At 39.6% G+C, this 19,548-nt stretch overlaps 1 protein-coding gene and 1 long non-coding RNA gene across 5 annotated transcripts in view; one reads left to right on the top strand and one right to left on the bottom strand.

The window, feature by feature from the left end:
- Positions 1–19,548, bottom strand: part of recql5 (RecQ helicase-like 5) — a 29,176-nt gene that overhangs the window by 2,869 nt on the left and 6,759 nt on the right. The window contains exons 5-16 of one of the 3 annotated variants that reach the window (XR_007137888.1): positions 19,013–19,124; positions 18,738–18,900; positions 16,816–16,898; positions 8,186–8,407; positions 7,504–7,600; positions 6,801–6,840; positions 5,628–5,686; positions 4,186–4,259; positions 3,908–4,001; positions 1,787–1,987; positions 922–1,505; positions 773–808 (exon numbers count right to left, since the gene is read on the bottom strand). Coding sequence is in view for 2 of the 3 variants with exons in the window: in XM_047800627.1 (XP_047656583.1) it covers positions 773–808; positions 912–1,505; positions 1,787–1,987; positions 3,908–4,001; positions 4,186–4,259; positions 5,628–5,686; positions 6,801–6,840; positions 7,504–7,600; positions 8,186–8,407; positions 16,816–16,898; positions 18,738–18,900; positions 19,013–19,124 (1,775 nt within the window). In the remaining variant the exon portion in view is untranslated. Of the gene's footprint in view, positions 1–772; positions 813–911; positions 1,506–1,786; positions 1,988–3,907; positions 4,002–4,185; positions 4,260–5,627; positions 5,687–6,800; positions 6,841–7,503; positions 7,601–8,185; positions 8,408–16,815; positions 16,899–18,737; positions 18,901–19,012; positions 19,125–19,548 lie in introns of all 3 variants that reach the window. The other 2 variants (XM_047800627.1, XM_027141513.2) reach the window with 2 other exon arrangements.
- LOC113639581 lies at positions 12,170–16,758 on the top strand. Of its 2 annotated transcripts, none has more exons than XR_003439861.2 (3): positions 12,170–12,599; positions 14,102–14,300; positions 15,774–16,758. It is a non-coding gene; the product is annotated as an uncharacterized LOC113639581 (long non-coding RNA). The 2 variants fall into 2 exon arrangements; XR_003439860.2 differs by having other exon boundaries at positions 12,175–12,599; positions 14,167–14,300.

Genomic DNA, 19,548 nt, shown 5'->3' with positions numbered 1-19,548 from the left:
CCCAGCAGTGACAGCTACGCTTTGAGCTACCACATCCCCCACAAAACCTGTGACTTGCCCCAGGCATTAGATTATAATGGCTTATTCCAACCAAACAGCTTCAGTAGAGCCTGCATTCATTGTGAGAATTTATTCAGGGTTATGAGGTGTGTCATATAGGGCTTATGTTGATTTTTGTATAATTATGAACCCAGCGCTTAAGTGACTATGACATGCTAGAGGGACACTAGTTGATATGGTGATCGAATTTCAATTCAAGTTTTATTTGTATTGCGCATTTATCGATGGATATTTTCGAAAGCAGCTTATTCATAATCAATAAAAATTCTAAATGAATCATAACACAACCTTATGTCAGCAAAAATGGTGATTTGACTCTGGCTTTTTTGTCCTGACGAATCTAAGCTCTGCGACAATCGGTACCTTATGGAATAAGGCTTAAAAAGTATTGGAGATGTGGTAGATTAGTAGTTACGGCATTGGACTACTGATCAGATGGTTGTGAGTTTGAATCCAAAGTCCACCAAGCCACAACTTCTGGGCCCCTGGGCAAGGCCCTTAACCTTCAATGAGAGATAACGTTGAAAGCAAGTTGCTCTGTATAAAAGGTGTCTGCCAAATGTAAATGTTTACGTAGTGTAATGACAGGTGCCATGAAGGGCTTATGTATTATACCACCGAAGAACTTGACCCACAAACTAAGAAGTTTAAAGTAATAAGAAAGCTCAGTTTTGATCTTCCACACTGATCTCGTGCTGAAGTGCTATTTTACCTTTTCTGGTTGTGCCTCAATGTCACACTTTGACTTCTTCCTATGGCGAGAGTGTGGAGGAGAGCAAAGAACATAATGAGAACATTCCAGACAGCTCCTACGTGATCAGAAGGAAAGAGTAAAGAATGAGAGGCATAACCTGATCGTACCCTTCAGCCTCTAGCATTGTTCTCTCCTCAATGCCCCGAGTGGCCTCCTCAGGCGTGCGTGTCTCCTCATCTGTAGTGCTCATACCCATGGAAATATCATCTAGGGTCTGCTTCTCCACACGCCTTGCGTTCTTTTCAGTGCTTTCCATATCCATGGAGCGTTCATGTTGAGTCTCCGTGTTATTGCTCTTGAGGTTGTGTCGAGTTTCAACAGAGGCACTTGCTTCCTCAGCTACCGAGACTGTGGCCTCGTTATTTTTTGGGGTTTCGTCCATGATCTTTTTTCCAAAGTACTGAGAGATACAGTGTGAGTTCTTAGCTGCTTCTGCAAATTTCTGCTGTTTCTTACTCAGGGCTTTGCCTGATCTCTTGCTGGGGCTGCTAGAGGATGAGGAGACAGATGGAGATGTTTTGCTTCTCTTTGTCTCAGGCTTTCCTTCTTGCGCTTCTTCATCGTGAGCAGGTTCTTCAGAAACGGACGCTGATGTTAGAGTCTCATTCTTGGAAGTTTTCAGAAACTCCGATGCGGACTGGAAGAGGGTGGAGGAGCCTCGGAATCCTGCACCCACTCGTTTTCGCTTTAGCTACGAGAATGGAGAAAGTGAAAAGTAAAATATTTCATTTGTTTATACTGATTGAAAATGTCAGATATAGTTGATATTGGAACACCAGGCTACTGTACAAAGGGTTAAATCTTACTATAAATGGTTAAAAAGCATGAGATGTATCTCATTAAAGAGTTGAAAATTGTTATCATCTGCACGTTGCTGTGGGATCAGAGGAATAAAACACTTTGTGTCATTAGAGGAAAACAAACGCTTTTAGAAAGCTAGGAGAACTATAAAACACTACAGGAATCTCTTACTGAATAGATCTGAGAGGCAGATGTGAAGCCCAGCGGATCTTCAGGGACAGATGAGGAAGAAGAGGAGGAGGCTGCTTCTTCATGCTTCCAGTGAAAAGGCTGCTTCCTTTTGTCTTCGTTCACACTGGAGCTGCGTGTTTCTCCGTCTTCGTCCACAGGTGGCGCTGCTGTGTCACCGCTGTCTTTCTTAAGCTCTGCTACCTGGAGAAAAGATTATATTAAGGAATAAATAATGAAAGGATTAATATTCCACTGCTGCCCAGAATCACAGGGATTATTCATTTCAATCTCCCAGAAAAGTATTCTAACTTAACACAACAGTTCTTAGACTCTCTCCTTTATTTTGTGGCACGTTTTGAGAATCATGGCTCGCACCAGGAGTCTGTTCATCGCATAGCTCTCTGCACGTGCTGTTGGATATTTCTGTGACGTTAATTTCTGTGACATTATGCTCAAGTTAGAGGACTTCCTTTCTGTCAAGCCCTCACCTGATTGGCTAACACGGTACTCATGTGTTTTCATTTGGCCTTCACAGAACTTCTGATGCTACACAGCTACAAACCTACACAGATCAGCCAGAACCATCTGCCTAATATTGTGTAAATCCCCCTTTTGCCACCAAAACAGGACTCTGACCTGTCAAGAAATGAACTCCACAAGACCTCTGAGGTGTGCTGTGGTATCGGTTACTAAGATGGTAGCAGCAGATACTTTAAGTCCTGTAAGTCACGAGTATATGGTGCCATCGAGGATGGGATGTGTTTGCCTAACACTCCTACGGGTGTCTTCATGGATTTTTCCAAGATTTTATTCCAATTCAATTAAAATTTATTTGTATAGCCCTTTTTACAATGTACGTTGTCTCAAAGCAGCTTTACAAAACAATATTATACAAAGATAAATATGATACAAAAAATCAAGATTAATATTAGACAGTTCTTCAAAAAAAAATCCTTCCTGTCCTGCATGTTTTTGCATTTCCAGCATCTTCTGCATATTTTATCCCTTCCCGACAGCGACTAGATGATGTCAAGATGACAACTAGAAGATGTCACACTTAAAGGACTCGCACACTATTACAGCTATTACACAAGCCACAAACATTCACTGGTGGTCAAAAAATGTGACGTAACACAAGAAGTGCCGAGGGGGTATAAACTTTTGAACAGGATGATCGGTGTAAATGTAATTTAGTCTTTTAGGAAGCATATACATATCTTATGTAGCAGCTGAAGGGTAGTACAAAAAAAAAATAAAATATGGTCTTTAAAAGGAGGAAAAAAAAAAAAAGAGTCGATCATCCAGGTACAACGACACAGAATTAAGGATCAAGTGTTGTGTAAACTGTTGAACTGGTTCTTCATGACTGTGTATAAACATCATCTTTTTCTACTTTTGGCTATTCCCATCATCTATTTCCATCTAAATCTATCCTCGGCATCCTCTACTCTCGCACCAATTAACATCATATCCTCTTTCAACACATCCCTAGATCTCCTCTCGCTCCTTCCTCTTGACATCTTACCTGGCAGCTACATGTCCAAACAATCCCAATCTATCCTCTCTGACCTTGTCCCCAAAACAGCCAACCTGAGCCGTCCCTCTGATGTGCTCGTTCCTAATCCCGTCCATCCTCGTCACTTCTAAAGAGAACCTCATCAGCCTCATCTCTGTTACCTCCATCTCTGCCTCATGTCTCTATCTCACTGCTGCAGTCTCTAACCCATACAGCAGAGCTGCTCTCACTACTATCTTGTACACCACTGTGTGTAAACATATGTGTTAGGTGATATAGCTTATTTGGTTCAGGGCAATTCAATATGAAAAACAAATTTGTTCAAATTATTAACATATTGATGTAAACTCATGATCTCAGCTGTATAATGGAAGGTTTTATATATTTTTTAATATAGATAGTGTAAGAAATTACTGTTCACAGCATTTGGCAGATGCCCTTATCAAGAGCAATTTACATTTTTATCTCAAGGGATTGAAGGGCCTTACTCAGGGGCCCAGATGTGGCAGCTTGGTTTACCTCAAATTCACATCCTTCAGATCAGTAGCCCAACACTTTAACTACTAAGCTACCACATGCCCCGATTTCGACATAAACAAACTCACTTTTTTGAGAACTGCAGCCTTGTACAGGTTTGCCGACTTGCAAGATCGGAAGACTTCATGCTCTATTTCCACCGCCATGGAAAGAGGGTCAGGGCTGCACAGGAAGTGGAATTACACAATAAAGACAGCAGATTAAACATTACAGAAAATGTCTATAGGTTTCCTGAAGTGACATTCAGTACACAAGATATCTGTGGTGCTTCATGATACTGGTGCATTAAAACTGAGTGGAGACCGGTTTGCTTTTTCTAATTAAAGAATAAATCTATACACAATACCTGGTAGACTGATCTGTTGTGACTCTGTGGTTAGTCAGAGATGCCTGGAGAAGAGCCAGACAATGCTCTCGTGCCTGAGACACACACACACACACTAAAATATTGACACTTTTCAAACAAAAATCAATCCTGTACATTTTGGTAAGCTTCAATTTCATTATCTGAAATATTATTATGAAATATTTCTAGTAGATGTTACAAGACAAAATGCAACGCACAGTTCTGCCACTAGGAGGCAGTTATTCCCTAGCTCTTACACCACCTCAGATAAGGAGAGCTTTAATGAAAGGAAAGGAAAGGAAAGGAAAGGAAAGGAAAGGAAAGGAAAGGAAATTGGAGCAGAGAAGCCTTTATCATCACCACATATATATTACAGCACAGTGGAAGATTTTTCTTTGCATATCCCAACTGAGGAGGTTGGGGTCGAAGTGCAGGGGCGGATATGATACAGCACCTCTGGGGCAGAGAGGCTTGAGAGCCTTGCTCAGTTGCCCAGCAGTGGCAGCTTGGCAGCGCTGGGGCTTGAACCTCGACCTTCCAATCAACAACCCAGAGCCTTAACCACTTGAGCCACCACTGTTTTTACACCGCCTGTGTATTGTAATCAGTTCAGACACTGGCTTACTTAAAGGCTAGTGCTCGATATCGTCACTTAGAATCACTCACAGAATTATAGTCATCGCAGATAAATCTTAGTGCGTCTGTTTAAAGGAAATCCTCAAAAACAATCAGCTGATTAGAACCGGCCTCATATCAGTTTCCTTTCTTCCAGAGAAAACCATTGTGTGTATCGCTGTGGCTCGTTTTACGGAACATCCATTAAGTCTGTATTGTTTCTAAAACAAATCTGTAATGGTGGTTTCAAACAAAAGGTTTATATTAAAGCACTAATATATTATGGTAGAATTTCTATAATATATTCACATTCAATGGGTTGTATGTTTATGACATTTTGGAAATATCCTTATCCAGAGCGACTTACATTTATCTCATTTATATAACTGAGCAGGGTTTTGATTAAGGGTCACAGTGGCAGCTGAGAATTTAAACTCACAACCTTCTCATCTGAAGTCCAACGTTTATGCTGGAGAACGTTTATTTTCACCAAGAGCTGATGTAGAGCTGAAGCAGATGATCCGTAGCTACACACTGCTTCTCCTTCATCTCGTACGATATGATGCATATATACAGTGCATTTTAGATACGAACGCCAAACTTCCCTCGGGATTGTTACATTTTAGGGAAAAGAAAACATTTGTTTTTGGGTGGCATGCCAGCTGTATAGAAAGCACTGTATACACCACTGGTCAGTGAATTTCTGAGTGATCTGTAACACAGTGTGGAAGCCCTGCTGCTCTTTACGCTGCCAGGTTCAGACAGACGTCTGTACGATAACGTGTTTAGTGAAAGCTGCAGTGTAAAAACTGCCATAAACGCCTCACCTTCACTGGGAGTCTTGGGATTCTCTGACTGCTCGCCTCCTTTAACGGACAGTCAGCATCTGGAAAAAAAAAACAAAAAAAAACTAAGCAGACTACCAAATTTAAATGGAGATGAAATTATGTCAGAAACTAACCACAATTTTCACATGAGCTGCAATCGTATATCAACTAATTTTGGTACGCTCGTAAACTCTGAGACGACAAAGTAAAGCATCGAGCTGAAGAGAAATATTTATTTAGAGTGTTACAAGGTGAGATCAGCGATCGGTCCACAGCCTTGACGATGCCTTCAGCAGAGCTCAACTCAGCAGTCTATTTTTATCCACTCGCGTTTGTCTCATATACCCTGCTGCTCCCGAGCGGTGCTTTAGATTTTATTTAAACTTCCATCTCTTAAGTAATGTTTATGCTTATGTTCTGTAAAGCTGCTTTGAGACAATGTCTATTGTAAAAAGCGCTATACAAATAAACTTGTATTGAATTGAAATGAAAAGCTGCTGCGATGGACAGCAACAGCTGGTGACCAGATGTGGGCGTGTCCATGCAGAGCGACTCGGTGTGGAGACTATCAATAGGAGTGAAGAAGGAAAAAGCCTTTCATTTCCTCACATATAGATTACAGCACAGCGAATCTCATTCTTTACGTGTCCCAACTTTGGAGGTTGGGGTCAGAACACAGGGTCAGATCATAGGGTCAGCTGTGATACAACACCCAACAGGGGCAACTTGGCAGTGCTTGGCAGTGGGGCTTGAAACCCGGTCCTCCCATCAACAACACAGAGTCTTAACCTGACTTAACATTAAACTGAGCCACTAATTCCTCCAAGACAGTAGAGTGCAGATGATCCATGGTAAAGAGCACAGACCGCTTTTCCTTCAATATCTTATAATATCCGTTAATTTACTAGACAGCCGTAACGGAGTTGTTCACACAACGATCCCAATTAGACACAAATATAAAAGGAGAAAAAACAAATGTCTAAATTTCTGGTAGCATTACATATGAAGATGAAATGATGCTCCTAGAACCATTGTGTTACCTAGAATCATTGTGCTAACTTGAAAAGATTGGTTTATTGGTATTACACAACGTCCTTTAATGTCTACTCCTGTATATCCTATACAGGATAGTATCGTGTACTTTAGCAATACTTAAATACACTGAACACTAACCTGGTGGAGCGAAGGTCTCTCTTGGGCCACCTGACCCCTGCTATAATAAACAACAGTAAACACACAATAAATATAAAAAGAGGGACATGATAATTAGTAGATATAAATAATCCTGATACTCCAATGCTTTCATTTCCCCAATTCGGTATTTGTTTAGCTTTTTGTTAACTGGAATAAGTTGCAAAATTTCCTTTGGTGAAGGAATCAGAACACATTACTCAAATGGACAAGTCATAAGGCCTTTATTTAGCAAACAGCTGGGAAACAGATGTGCTTTAGTATGAAATGAAAGAGAAAGAATGTAGTAGAGAGAGAGAGAAAGAGAGAGAGACAGAGATAGAGAGACAGACAGACAGACAGACAGACAGAGAGAGACACACAGAGAGACACACAGAGAGAGAGAGAGAGAGAGAGAAAGAGAGAGAGGAGAGGAGAGAAACACAGACAGACAGAGAAAGAGAGAAAGAGAAAGAAAATGTGTTCCAGTTTCTCACAAGAAGTTAGAGGAATACTGAAGTGTGTTGGTGGTTATTTGTGTTGTGTGGGGATTTTACGATTGTGTTGAGATTTGTGAAGACACAACAAGAAGCAACACTTGAACAAAAGCAAAGCTACAGCAGTCACATGATTTGAAGTGTGCTGTTTTTACTTGTTTCTATCTTTGCTTGCACATTAGTGGGACAGTAGTGCTCAATCAATTTACCTTCCGTAGACTCATCTGTTTCCTGAATAGATCCCCGAACTCTTTTTTTCTTTTCTCCGTGTCGTCCTCAGTGCCACACTCCCACTCCTCATCATACCTGAACACACACATACACGCACACACACCAGTTCCAGGGGACATCAGTCAGATTTAACCAGACCAAATCTCACAAAGCAAATACAGTTTCAATACACACACACATGTGCATACTATCTTTGTACACACAAAAGCATGCACATGCACATACAGTTCTCCTAAGTGTTTAACACACGTCATTACCCATGACTCAGAATTACAAACATACACAAAAAACGCTTTAAACACAAGGATTTATTTATATAATGCACTCATTCTCTGTTTCTACAATAACAGCTTGTTGACAGGAACCTGTATGGTAGATGGTCCATATAATGTACGTTCGCTGATATGAATAAATCTTTTAGCAAGTCGTCTCCAGTGTCTGCACTTAGTAAAGATCAATGCACACTGCAACATAGAAAAGTCTTCCACGCTTTAGCATGGTGGGTTATGGGCCTTGCTCAAGGCCTCAGCAGTTGATGCTGGTAGACCTGGGGTTCGAACTCACGACCTTCCGTTAAATAGTCCAACACCTTAACCACTAAGCTACCACAATGCCAAAGAAAGCTCTTAATGTATTAATGTGCTTAGTTTGTTAGCTGACCTCTCAAAGCCATAGCCTTTCTTTCCTCCTCCGTAGAGCTCGCGATCAAAACCGAAAGGTCCCCTGTTCTCAGAGCTCTGCGCTGGCCCCGTCCTCGTGCTGAGGGCAGCAGCTTTCTCCAGTTGAGCACGGACAAGTTTAGGGTTCTGACAGTAGTCGCAAGCGCCGGCGCAGTTTGGTGTCTGGTCCCCAAAGAACTTGGATATAGTGTCATGTCTGCATCTGGAGAAGCAGGAAAGACAAGTTCAGTATAATTAAACAATAAATGTTTTATTCACTAATGCTCAAACCATCAGAATCATCGGAAGAACCATCAAGGGTTCCTAAAGTGTATCAAAACACAGAACCTTTAAGCTTTTTCTATAAGTGGACACTTCAGTTTGTGCTGGATTACAGCAAACATTTCTTATTGTTCAACAGCCCAACACAACACCATGACTCATGCCATGCATGCCATACAAATGACTTGTGCTATTATTAGATCTAGCACCCAAGAAAAATTCTGTTCTGCCTGGACGCAGTGTGAAAATTCCTCAAGACATAGGTTTGTGTTGGACAGATACATGAAGAAAAAACATCTTATCTTTCCTGTCTGTCTGTCTGTCTGTCTGTCTGTCTGTCTGTCTGTCTGTCCCTGAATTCAACTTGTATTACTATTGATCAAATGCTAGCAGTTTGAGCAGCATCCAATCAGCAAACACAACTGTACAGACAAAGATAATTCCACTGAGGATTTGTATCTATTAAATGCTACATCCACACCTAACCCTAAACTAATTAGTACCTTACAGGTACATGGCTAGGATACAAGTTGGCTCATTTACATTTTTTATGCTAACTTGACTTACACATTTTTCAGCAAAGGAATCGATTCTTCAAATCACCTCATCCACCAACCCCACCATCCGCCCAGTGGATTCAATTCCTCCACAATGCTTCTGACAATCTCACAATACCTCATTACCATCACCACTGTTATAATTAATAACTCCATAACATCTGGTCATGCACCAAGTGCATTCCACAGAGTTAGGGTACTTTCACATCTATAGTTCGGTTCATTTAGTCCGGACCAAAAGCAAAAAATTATACATTGGAGCTTTTTAGCAGTTTTGGTTCCTTTTCACACCACACTGTTCGTTCTGTTCCGAACCAGTTGGAACTAACCAAAATGCAGTCATGTGATAACATCCACATCACTCATTGGCCACGTGTCTTTGAGCGTATTTCCTAAACTGCTTCTCGATTGGTCAGAATAAATGTGCGGGAAATTTCAACGAAACTCCGGAAGTAAACAAAAAGAGGAAATTACAGGAAAATACAGCATACGGTACACCATGGAGAGATGACTGAGCGCTGCAATTATGTTCGTGGTTGTAATCTACTACATCGCTTGTATACACCATTCTATGCAAAGTCTTAATTTTCAGAATGAAGCACGGATGCTGCTTGAAAATATTTTAATGCACTGCAAACGCCAAAGACGCATCGCAAGACACTTCAGGAGGCGGCGAGCATTACTTTTAGTAATTTAGTCCAAAATGCGCAATAATTTTTGAAGTTAGGTCTATTCGATCTCAGACCGTGTTCTCACCACAAACGAACCGTATCACCTCTTCAAGGAGGTACGCTTGTTTGGTCCGCTTTTGGTGCGCACCAGAGTTCGATTGCTGCATTCTCACCTGCCCAAACGAACCGCACCAAATAAGCAATCAAACTCTGGTACGATTCAACCAAACTAAACAAGGCAGGTGGGAAAGCACCCTAAGGTTTATTCCCTTCCTGAAGAAACCCACTCTGGATCCCTCAGACATTAGCATCTAACCAATCCTCTTCATTTTCTAAAATCCTCGAATGCACTGTCTACAATCAACAGTATCCCGTCTGTCTCTTACTGAGCAACTTCCAAAATCCTAACCCAAGTCTGGCTTCAAAGTGGCACATTCTACAGAGTGGCACATTCTACAGAGACTCCTCCAATCCTTGTGAGTCTTGGATTTTGTGGCACAGCGTCGCAATGCTTTGGTTCTTACCTGGAGGTTCGGTTATATTAGGTGATGTGGAGAATATCCGCATCTGCTCCACACAGACTCTCAAATGGTGTCCTCGATATCTTGATGAGATCATAGTTATCCCCTCCCTCGTACACTGATTTGATCTCAGAATGTCTGCCAGATATCTCAGCATGGATGGCAGCTCATCAGCTGAAACCAAATTCCAGGCAAAACTGAGTTGCTGTTCATCCCAGGTGATTCAACTCCAAGATCTTGGGATGTCCCTGGACAACAACTAGATTGCATTATGTCACTGTGTGCAACCTTGAGATATTCCCCTCATATTACTAATCTCAGACATCGATACTAATTTCTCCTTTTCATCATGAGAAGGATTTGTTCATTTCTATCCACACAGGAAGAGTTCAGAATTCTACTGCAACTCATTCCTGGAAGGTCCACCTTGGCGCACCATACCAACTCTGAGACTGATCCAGAATGCAGCTGCATGACTTGCTGTCTAAAGTTCTCCCTCACCACCACATTACTACAATCTCTTCCTGTAGTTGCCCACATCAGCATTACAACACTGACAGTTGTCTGCAAATCCAAAAACAGACCAGCGTTCACTTACAACAAAGCACACCCCACACCCTCTGATAGGGAAGCATACATCAATCATTTCTCTGTTCTTCAAACTAGATGGTGAAATGAACTTCCCTTAGATGTCCAAACAGTTGAGTCACTGGGCAGTGGTGCACAATGGTTAACGCAACTGAGTTTTAGATCAGGAAGCTGGGCTGGCAAGCTGCCACTGTTGAGCAACACCGCTAACAGTCTTTGCGCCACCGTTGTTGCATCACGGCTACCCCTGAACACTGACCCGAACTTTCTAACAAACTGTTATATGTGAAGAATATTTCACTGTACTTTAAAGTATACAAGACTTATAAAGGCTTCTTTATCTTCTTCAATCGATAACTATAGACCTAGATTCCCATGAATTACTTAAATCAGCACTTTACTATATTACCTTCCCGTCAGAGTTTTTTTTAGACTGATGGTATTCTTTACTCTCGTTCCTCTAGCAGCCACTAACTTATTACAGATATTCCCTAAAATTCAAATAGTAGAAGTGCTCGTTTATTATCTTTTTTTAGGCTGTCGGTTCTGAGCCATTATATTAAAGAGCACAATAAATTGCAAACAGGGAAAAATCAATATTGCACAATCCTGGCAGAATAAGGTTTAACAGGCTACAAAGACACACACACACACACACACACACACACACACACACACACACACACACACACACACACACACACACACACACACACACACACACACACACACACACACACAAACACACAAGCAGAGAGAGAGAGAGAGAGCTTACTTTCCATAGCTCACACCAGAAGGTTTCAGGTTACACCAGGGTCTGGGACAGTTCTTAGGGGGACTGGGACTCGGACTAAGCAGTCAATGAAAACATGTGTACAGTGGACCGCTCTACAATCCCACACAAAAGGCCTCTGTGTGCCACGTCTCTACAACACAGCTACAACTTCAAGAACAGAGCCACTATTAAATAGTCCAGTTTAGCAGTTATGCATATTTCTGTTACAGTTTTGTTCACTTGCTGATTACACAATGAAAAGATTCACAGGGTGCGCTAGTGAAAAGAACCGTTTTACAACAGCGCTGAGCCTCTTGAACAAAACAGATATAATAAAAATGAGTGTCACATGGTGAAGGAAGGCCTGAGGCTGAAATCTAACTAAGCTTTTTTTTGTAGCTTAAGTCTTACATGTGTGACAGTGTCTGTCTTCTTTTTTTTTACCAAATTTCAATTTCCTAATTTCAAAATACACGCTCTTACTATGCCAGAATAGTTTTAGAATTAGAAGATGGGGGGGGGGGGAGTGTTTCCAGGGTGAATGGAGGGGAGGAGAAGTAGGCAGTCCTGCTGAGACAAAAGGGGGTGTGTGGGGGGTGAGAGAGGTAAACAGAGAAAGAGAGGGACGACAAAAAACCACAGAAAAGACACAGAGGCAAGCAGTCTCTTGTGAAGAGAATGTAAAGAAGACCTAAAGCTTAATTCTGGCTATGACGGGGGAAAAAATCTCAAACTGAAATATAACCCACATGCATGTTAAGTAGTTAGTCACTCAACAGAACAGCAACAGCACTTCTGCGTTAAACAAGTACAGCAAGAGAAGGCAACAATCTGGGGGGAAAAAAAAACTTGGATTGAGACAAGCATAACAAGCGGAACAGGACTGGAGCGCAGTCAAAAGGCAGCAGCTCGGTGGTGGAGTTAAGTTAAGGAGTTAGGCTGCTTGTGGAATTCCCAAATCAACAGCTGGAACCGAAGCAAGCAAGTGGAAAAAGGGGGAAGCACTTTCCTTTCCCCTCAGGTAAGACAGGATCCCATGTTTGGTTCATGTAAACTGGTTAGGCTAGTTAAGGCAATAAAGTCAGTCACGCCTAATTCACAAATTAGAAAGATTCGTCTTTGTATTTACTTGAAGACTGGCTAAAGTAAAAACGAGAAACAGCACTAAATTCCTCGTACAAGCCGAACTACATTCAAGCACCTGCTGCATGCCTTTCAAACAAGCCATGAGCAAGGAATTCACTACACTATCCTGACAGCTAATCTTGTCCAACTGTGTTGCCTTCTAAAGTCCGACGCATCATTGTTCAAACAGAACAAATAAACAAACTTAGGAACCACACAGGATTTTGCCTCAAAAAAGTCAGCTGAACGGTATTTGTTCACCCCCGTAATGATGGACAGATGTAAACGTTGTTCAAAAGCACTTTCATGTGCTGTTTACATGCCCTGTTTACTTATAGACAAAACCTATTAATATTAGTAGTTTACATATTATTATTATATTTACAAACTAAACATATTTACTGTTTACTTTGTTGCATGCTAAAAGTAGCATATGTATATAAATCTACTGTAACTTACATACTTATACTATAAAACTTTACATACTGTTTCCATACTCATATGCTAAACTTTAACATACTGTATACATACATACTAAACCTTGGAATACTTACATACTAAAACTCTACCTACTGGTAACATAATTCCAAACTAAACCTTTACATTTACTTACAGACTAAACATTTTTAACATTACTTACTAACTAATCACTTACACACTTACCAAATAAACGTACATACTGCTTCATTCTCGCCTACTAAACTTTTACATACCGTTTACTTAATTACAGACTAAACCATTACAAATAACATTATCTTGTAGACTAAACATTTAAGTATTATGTTTACTCCAAAATCAACTGTATACAAGATAGTCTGCAAACTTAAACCAGACAGTAATACTTGGTACAAATTGTCATGCTAAAACTTTACATGTGATGTACATGCTGTTCACAGAATTGCAGACTAACCCTAAACACCATAATATGCTTTTTTATAGGCTTGCTAAAACTTTAAATACTAAATACTAAATAATGAAAAGCAACGACTAGATGCCTGTGGTCTTTAAAATTAAATAGCTGTATCCCCGACTGAGGCCTTTTTCTGTACACTGTGGCAGCCCCACCCTGTGATATACGCCGTTACAGCACACACCCGACTCAACAAGTCCCAAAAAAGCACACTGGATGACAGGCCTAGATCATTTTAACCAGCAGGTTGTCTTCTGTTTGGAGTCACATGTCTGCAGTCAAACAGAAAAGACGTTTTCTGTACCAAGTGTGCTCAGTCCGTTCAGACGACATGAACCAACAACCCAAGTGGATTTTGTAGGTGTAGTTTGTTAATAATAATTAGAGGTCTGGTATGCAGTGACTGAGAGATCTATGTTAAGCTTGACTTTCCATGGTCAGGTCAGACTATAAAAGACTGGTTGTAAAGTCAACTCTGAATTTGGCAGGAGGCCATCCAGATAGGAACAGAGCTTGTGCACTGATCCGAACACCGTCTGCTTGTTACTGACAGCTGTGACCAGAAGAGAATGGATGCCAAACAGGAAGCACTCGATATGCTCAAAAACATCTGGACCAAGCTACAGACTCTACCTGAAGCAAACTCCATTGAGATTGGAGGCTTCCTCATCCTCCTACTCTTCATTTGTAAGCAATATCTGTTACTTATTATTATCTCTTATCTCTCTAATTGATTATTTATTTTAAGGTTAAAATTATGTGATGTGTAAATGATAAATACTAGATGTGACTATTTAAATAAATAAATAAATAAATAAAAATCTTGGAATAGCCTTTTAAGTAAAACTATATATCAAAGGAGAAAAAGGCATCTGTGGAGTCGAGCGTATTGAGTTTTATGTGAACCGAGTATAAGGCTTTGGTAAAGGCTTGGTTAACTGTTTTTGAACAATGGATCGTTAGTGTTGGAATGAACAATTATTTTGGATGTGAACAGGTCTGGACTAATGCGTAGCTAACTGGGCTTTTCACGACAGACAAAATTTGAACATTTTCTATATACAGTTTTGTTCCTGTACTTATGCAAAACATTACTACAATTTTACAAAGTGAACTGTGTTAGAACTTTGATTCTTATCATCATCATCATCATCATCATCAGTCCTGATCTCAGCACCTGAGCTAAAAATCACTCACAGCATTTATACACAAGCCTCCTGGTCATCTCTTAACAGTAACATAAGAATAAGTAGCTCAGTCAGTGCTGCTTTGTAAACTATATAAATTTTTATTAACATGTTTTACGTCAGTCTGCTGTTTTGTTGATAAGGACACTTTGACCGCTGATACCTGAATATAAACTGAACTATGTCCGTTTCTGTGGCACAGCTTTAGGACATCCATTGAACAAAAAACATGGCTGGCAAGATTCTAAACTTTAAGCATTTTTACTGTCAGGTTGAACAAATGCTACATCAAGACCTGTTTGGAAACACTGATTGTTCATAGAGCTAGGTTTTTAAAATCCAGCATGTATCTAAATCACAAACAACGCTTGCATTAGTTTCAATGATGACCAATTCCATGTCCATGTTATGTCTGACAAAAAAAAAACAAAAAACGATGTCAACGGTTATAGTAACAGCTTTACTGTTAGAACAGCATGAACAGAAGGGTTTCTTTTTATTGCTATGAACAATACAGACTGAGTGCCAGTCTGACATCAAGGAAAAATGTCATTTCCTGAAACTGTCAGAAACACTAAGAGCTAATGCAATCTCACGCTCACTAATTTTACTCTCTGCGCTAACATTGTGGGTGAGAAATCACAATCTCTGTGGGTGTCTTGTAACTTCTTATCCACAGGTTGTCCAAGTTTGTTTGAGATGGAAAATATTGCGTCGATACATACATACCTTCACTTCACCTGGAATCTAAAATAATTAATAATTTAATATTAATAATAATATGTAATAATTAAAGATTATTATTAATAATAAATACTTATTGATAACTATTTAATATTAATAATAATAATAATTTCATTATTAATTAATTAGTAAACAATTTATAATTCTAAACTATTTTTTTTTGCCTTATTTGCTTACCTATGTGAAAGACAAAATAAGGTCTAATAAAATGGATGTTGTTGTCTTTCAGTGACATTCCTGGCCATGGTGGTGTTTGCTTGTGCACAGTGCTGCTGTAGCTGTGGACGAGGCTCAAGAAAGAACAACTCTGTCCTTTGAAACGTCTCTACAGTTCAGTCAAGCATGAAGAGATACCAGACAATGGAAGAGGCACAGCGAGAAAAGAAGGGACAGCGAGAGCTCACTATAAAAGCTTTGGGGAAATTTGGGCAAGTTTTTGCACTGGGGCTTTGCACAGCCTGCCTCGGTGACACAGGAAAAACTTCAGAGGATACAGAATGTGGCTTTTTATTCTTTTTATTATGTATGCGGTGCTTGTGAATAATCTCACAAATGTAATCTGTGTTGTACCTAGTAGGTATGTATGAGAATAACGGCGCAGGGAAGGTGTGTCAAAGCTATGCTCTCTAACTGGAACAGGAAGCGGAGGGTCAGTGCTTATGAGTGTGGGTGATGGATTGGAAGACCGAGCTTCCACTTTATGGTCCATGAGCAAGACCTTTAACCATCACCTGCTCGGTTGGATCTTGTTTCAATTGTCACTTTAAATAAAAAAAAGCATCAACCAAATTTGTTTTTAATGAAAGAAACTTGGGAAAGACTGGGATGAACCAATGCAATTCTGTATTTATTCTTTGTTATTATTTTTTTTACCAAGCCAAGCCAGAAGCTACAAGTACGATTTTGTTCATCCATAATATGATCATTATCAGATCTCTGCACACTCGTATCTAAACTTTATAAAGAACAAATATTTAACAAATCATATGGATTTTTTTTTCTTTGAAAATACAATCAGTGTGGTCAGAATTAGTGATAATGTTTCCTGAATGTCTGTATACAGATTAATAAACTGAAGGTCACTGAATCTTACATGTAGCACCTTCAAGCACTATTAATATAAACAATCTATAATAATACTGTTCTTCTTTTTAATGCAAATCTACATAAAAACCTATAAGACATTCAATAAACACAAATCTCTTAACTACTAAGTATAAAGTGTGTATTTGCGTTTGTAAAAAAAAAAAAGGTATCGTATGAAATCTTACCCTTCTTGCTCACAGAAAGCAACCATGGCCTCAAAGTCCAGCAGGGGTGCTTTGTCCTGTTCTTTCTCAGAACCTCGTTTCTCCTGAAAAGGAAAAAAAGCTCTTATGAAAACACACAATAACATGAGTAACATCTAAGTTGTTTATCTGGTAGTAAACGACTGGGCGGAAAAGTCGGTTAGGTTTTATGACGGTATGAACTACATTAAAAAGAACAACAAACACAGTCTGAAAATGAGCATATGGAGGACACATATGGATGTACTTAGCTAGATAATAAGTACACTGAGTCACTACATCCCCTTAAGCTAGTGGAATATAGACTTGGCTCAGACATAAAAAGGATCTGAGTTTTGTTTTGTATAACGCTTTTAACAATGGACATAAGACATATTGCACAAAGTATAAAAAGGTTAACATTATACAAAAGATTTATACCAAGATTTAAGATTAATATTAATATAAGATTATATAAGATTAATAGTATTTAGGCCTGAGGTGACTGTGGTGAGATATATATATATATATATATATATATATGTGTGTGTGTGTGTGTGTGTGTGTGTGTGTGTGTGTGTGTGTGTGTGTGTGTGTATATATATATATATGTGTGTGTGTGTGTATGTGTGTGTGTGTGTGTGTGTGTGTATATATATATATATATATATGTGTGTGTGTGTGTGTGTGTGTGTGTGTGTATATATATATATATATATATATATATATGTGTGTGTGTGTGTGTGTGTGTGTGTGTATATATATGTGTGTGTGTGTGTGTGTGTGTGTGTGTGTGTGTGTGTGTGTGTATATATATATATATATTATATGCCCCTTATCCACCAAGGCAGTTTGAGTAATGGTTCAGAGACATAGCCTAATTTAAAATCAGTTCGTTCTTTTTTTGACACCCAAAGCAACGGCTCTGAACCATGAAAAGTGGTTCTTAAGTAGCACCAAATCATTGGTAGTCTAGACTTAAGAACCGTCAGGGGCCGGAGGCGGGGCTACTGTGACCAACAAGACAAAAGAGAACGTCGTTAGCGCCATTTTTAATTCATTTTAAATCAGGACCTGCTGCGTTTGGATGCCATTGTAGGTTCGCAAAGCCATGAGCATAACAGTAAAGCAACATCCGCCATTGTTGATGTTGTGTTTGTCGCTGCAGCGCTAACGTTGCTGTATAATGTTGTATACAGTGATGTAAGACGGCGCTGTGATGGCTCTCTAGCCCATGGAAAGGCAAACTTAGGAGGCTTGCCAGTGAAACCAACTTCGAACCAGCACCAGCACTAGCTCTTAACCAGTACCCAGTTCATTCTGGTGGAAAGGGGGCATAAGATGGAAGAGGAAGAAACCTCGAGAGGATCCAGGCTCAAAAGGGAACCTCACTGGAGGGTGGGATTATAAACTGCTATTAACACTAGACAGTGTTATTATGAATAAAGTCCTTTCTACAGTCATATACACTTAGGATATACATTACTTATGTACACGATCACACACAAACGTAATCGATCATCCCAAATGGTCCGTTGCTGTCGGATCATCATGACTCACCTCACATTGGCCTTGTCAACACCCATCCCATTCCTGTCCTTCGAGTCAAGTCAAGCTTCTTGTCTTGACTTGAAGGACAAGAAACAGATCAAGCCTCAGATCCTTGTTTTCTCCTGACATGAGTGGAGCTTGACGTGTAAAGAGTATGGTAACTGTATTATAGCTTGAATGTATTATATTTAGAATTAAACAATACCTGATAGAACGACATGAACCACTTTTTAAGCTGCACCACTCAGGGGTTCGAACTTCACTTAAGTCGTGCAATGAATGAAGGAAAAGTATCATACTATATTTTTCACCATGTGATCTAATCTCTAACAAACTATTCACCAGACATTGTGTAATGTGGTCGGCATACGTGCCTGTTTGCGGTTGATCTCTTTACAGATGAGAAAGCGTAGTTGGTCTCTGTCTTTGGGAGAGTAGTAGATGCGGCAAGAAGAGGGAAGTCCGTCACGGCCGGCACGTCCTGATTCCTGATAATAACTGGCCAAAGACTTAGCCAAGTTCCAGTGAGCTACAAACCTGTGAGATAGAAAAGACGCATCACATCTATAAGCATGATCACACACACGAAGGTGAGGAAGAAGTTCTACTGTAGTCCTAATGATCTGTTGCTGATAGAGAGATCACTTACCTAACATTGGCCTTGTCAACACCCATCCCGAAGCTGATAGTGGCCACAATAACAGGGACTTTCCCTTCCATCCAATCAGCCTGTGAATCTGTGCGATCTCCTGCTTTCAGACCTGACATGAAAATAAACAACACAAACAGCATCTTTTATATTTCAACAGAAACTAAAAGAACAAAATTTGTTATTGTTTCTGTTTCATACCAAACTTGTGTCTATTCCACTGTTAACAAAATGAACTCTTGTCTCACAATTTACACACAACTTATTTAAGTACAAAAACATACAAAAAACAACAGACACCCACTGTTGTGTATATTTAATATGATATATAATATGATATATATATATATATATATATATAATGATGAATAATTGCATTATTAGTTGTGACAACATGCTATAAACACTCGTATTTGTGTGATTTGTATGATACAAATTACTGAGCATGGATTAATGACCTAAATGATCTTTGTTTCTTAGACAAAAAATAATAATTAATTCATTAATTAAAACCAACAACTCATTTTTCTTAAAAA

This window comes from Tachysurus fulvidraco, chromosome 15 (assembly GCF_022655615.1).
Source record: "Tachysurus fulvidraco isolate hzauxx_2018 chromosome 15, HZAU_PFXX_2.0, whole genome shotgun sequence".
NCBI lineage: Eukaryota > Metazoa > Chordata > Actinopteri > Siluriformes > Bagridae > Tachysurus > Tachysurus fulvidraco.
Note: the sequence above shows the minus strand (reverse complement) of the source record. Positions and strands in the feature narration are given on the sequence as shown.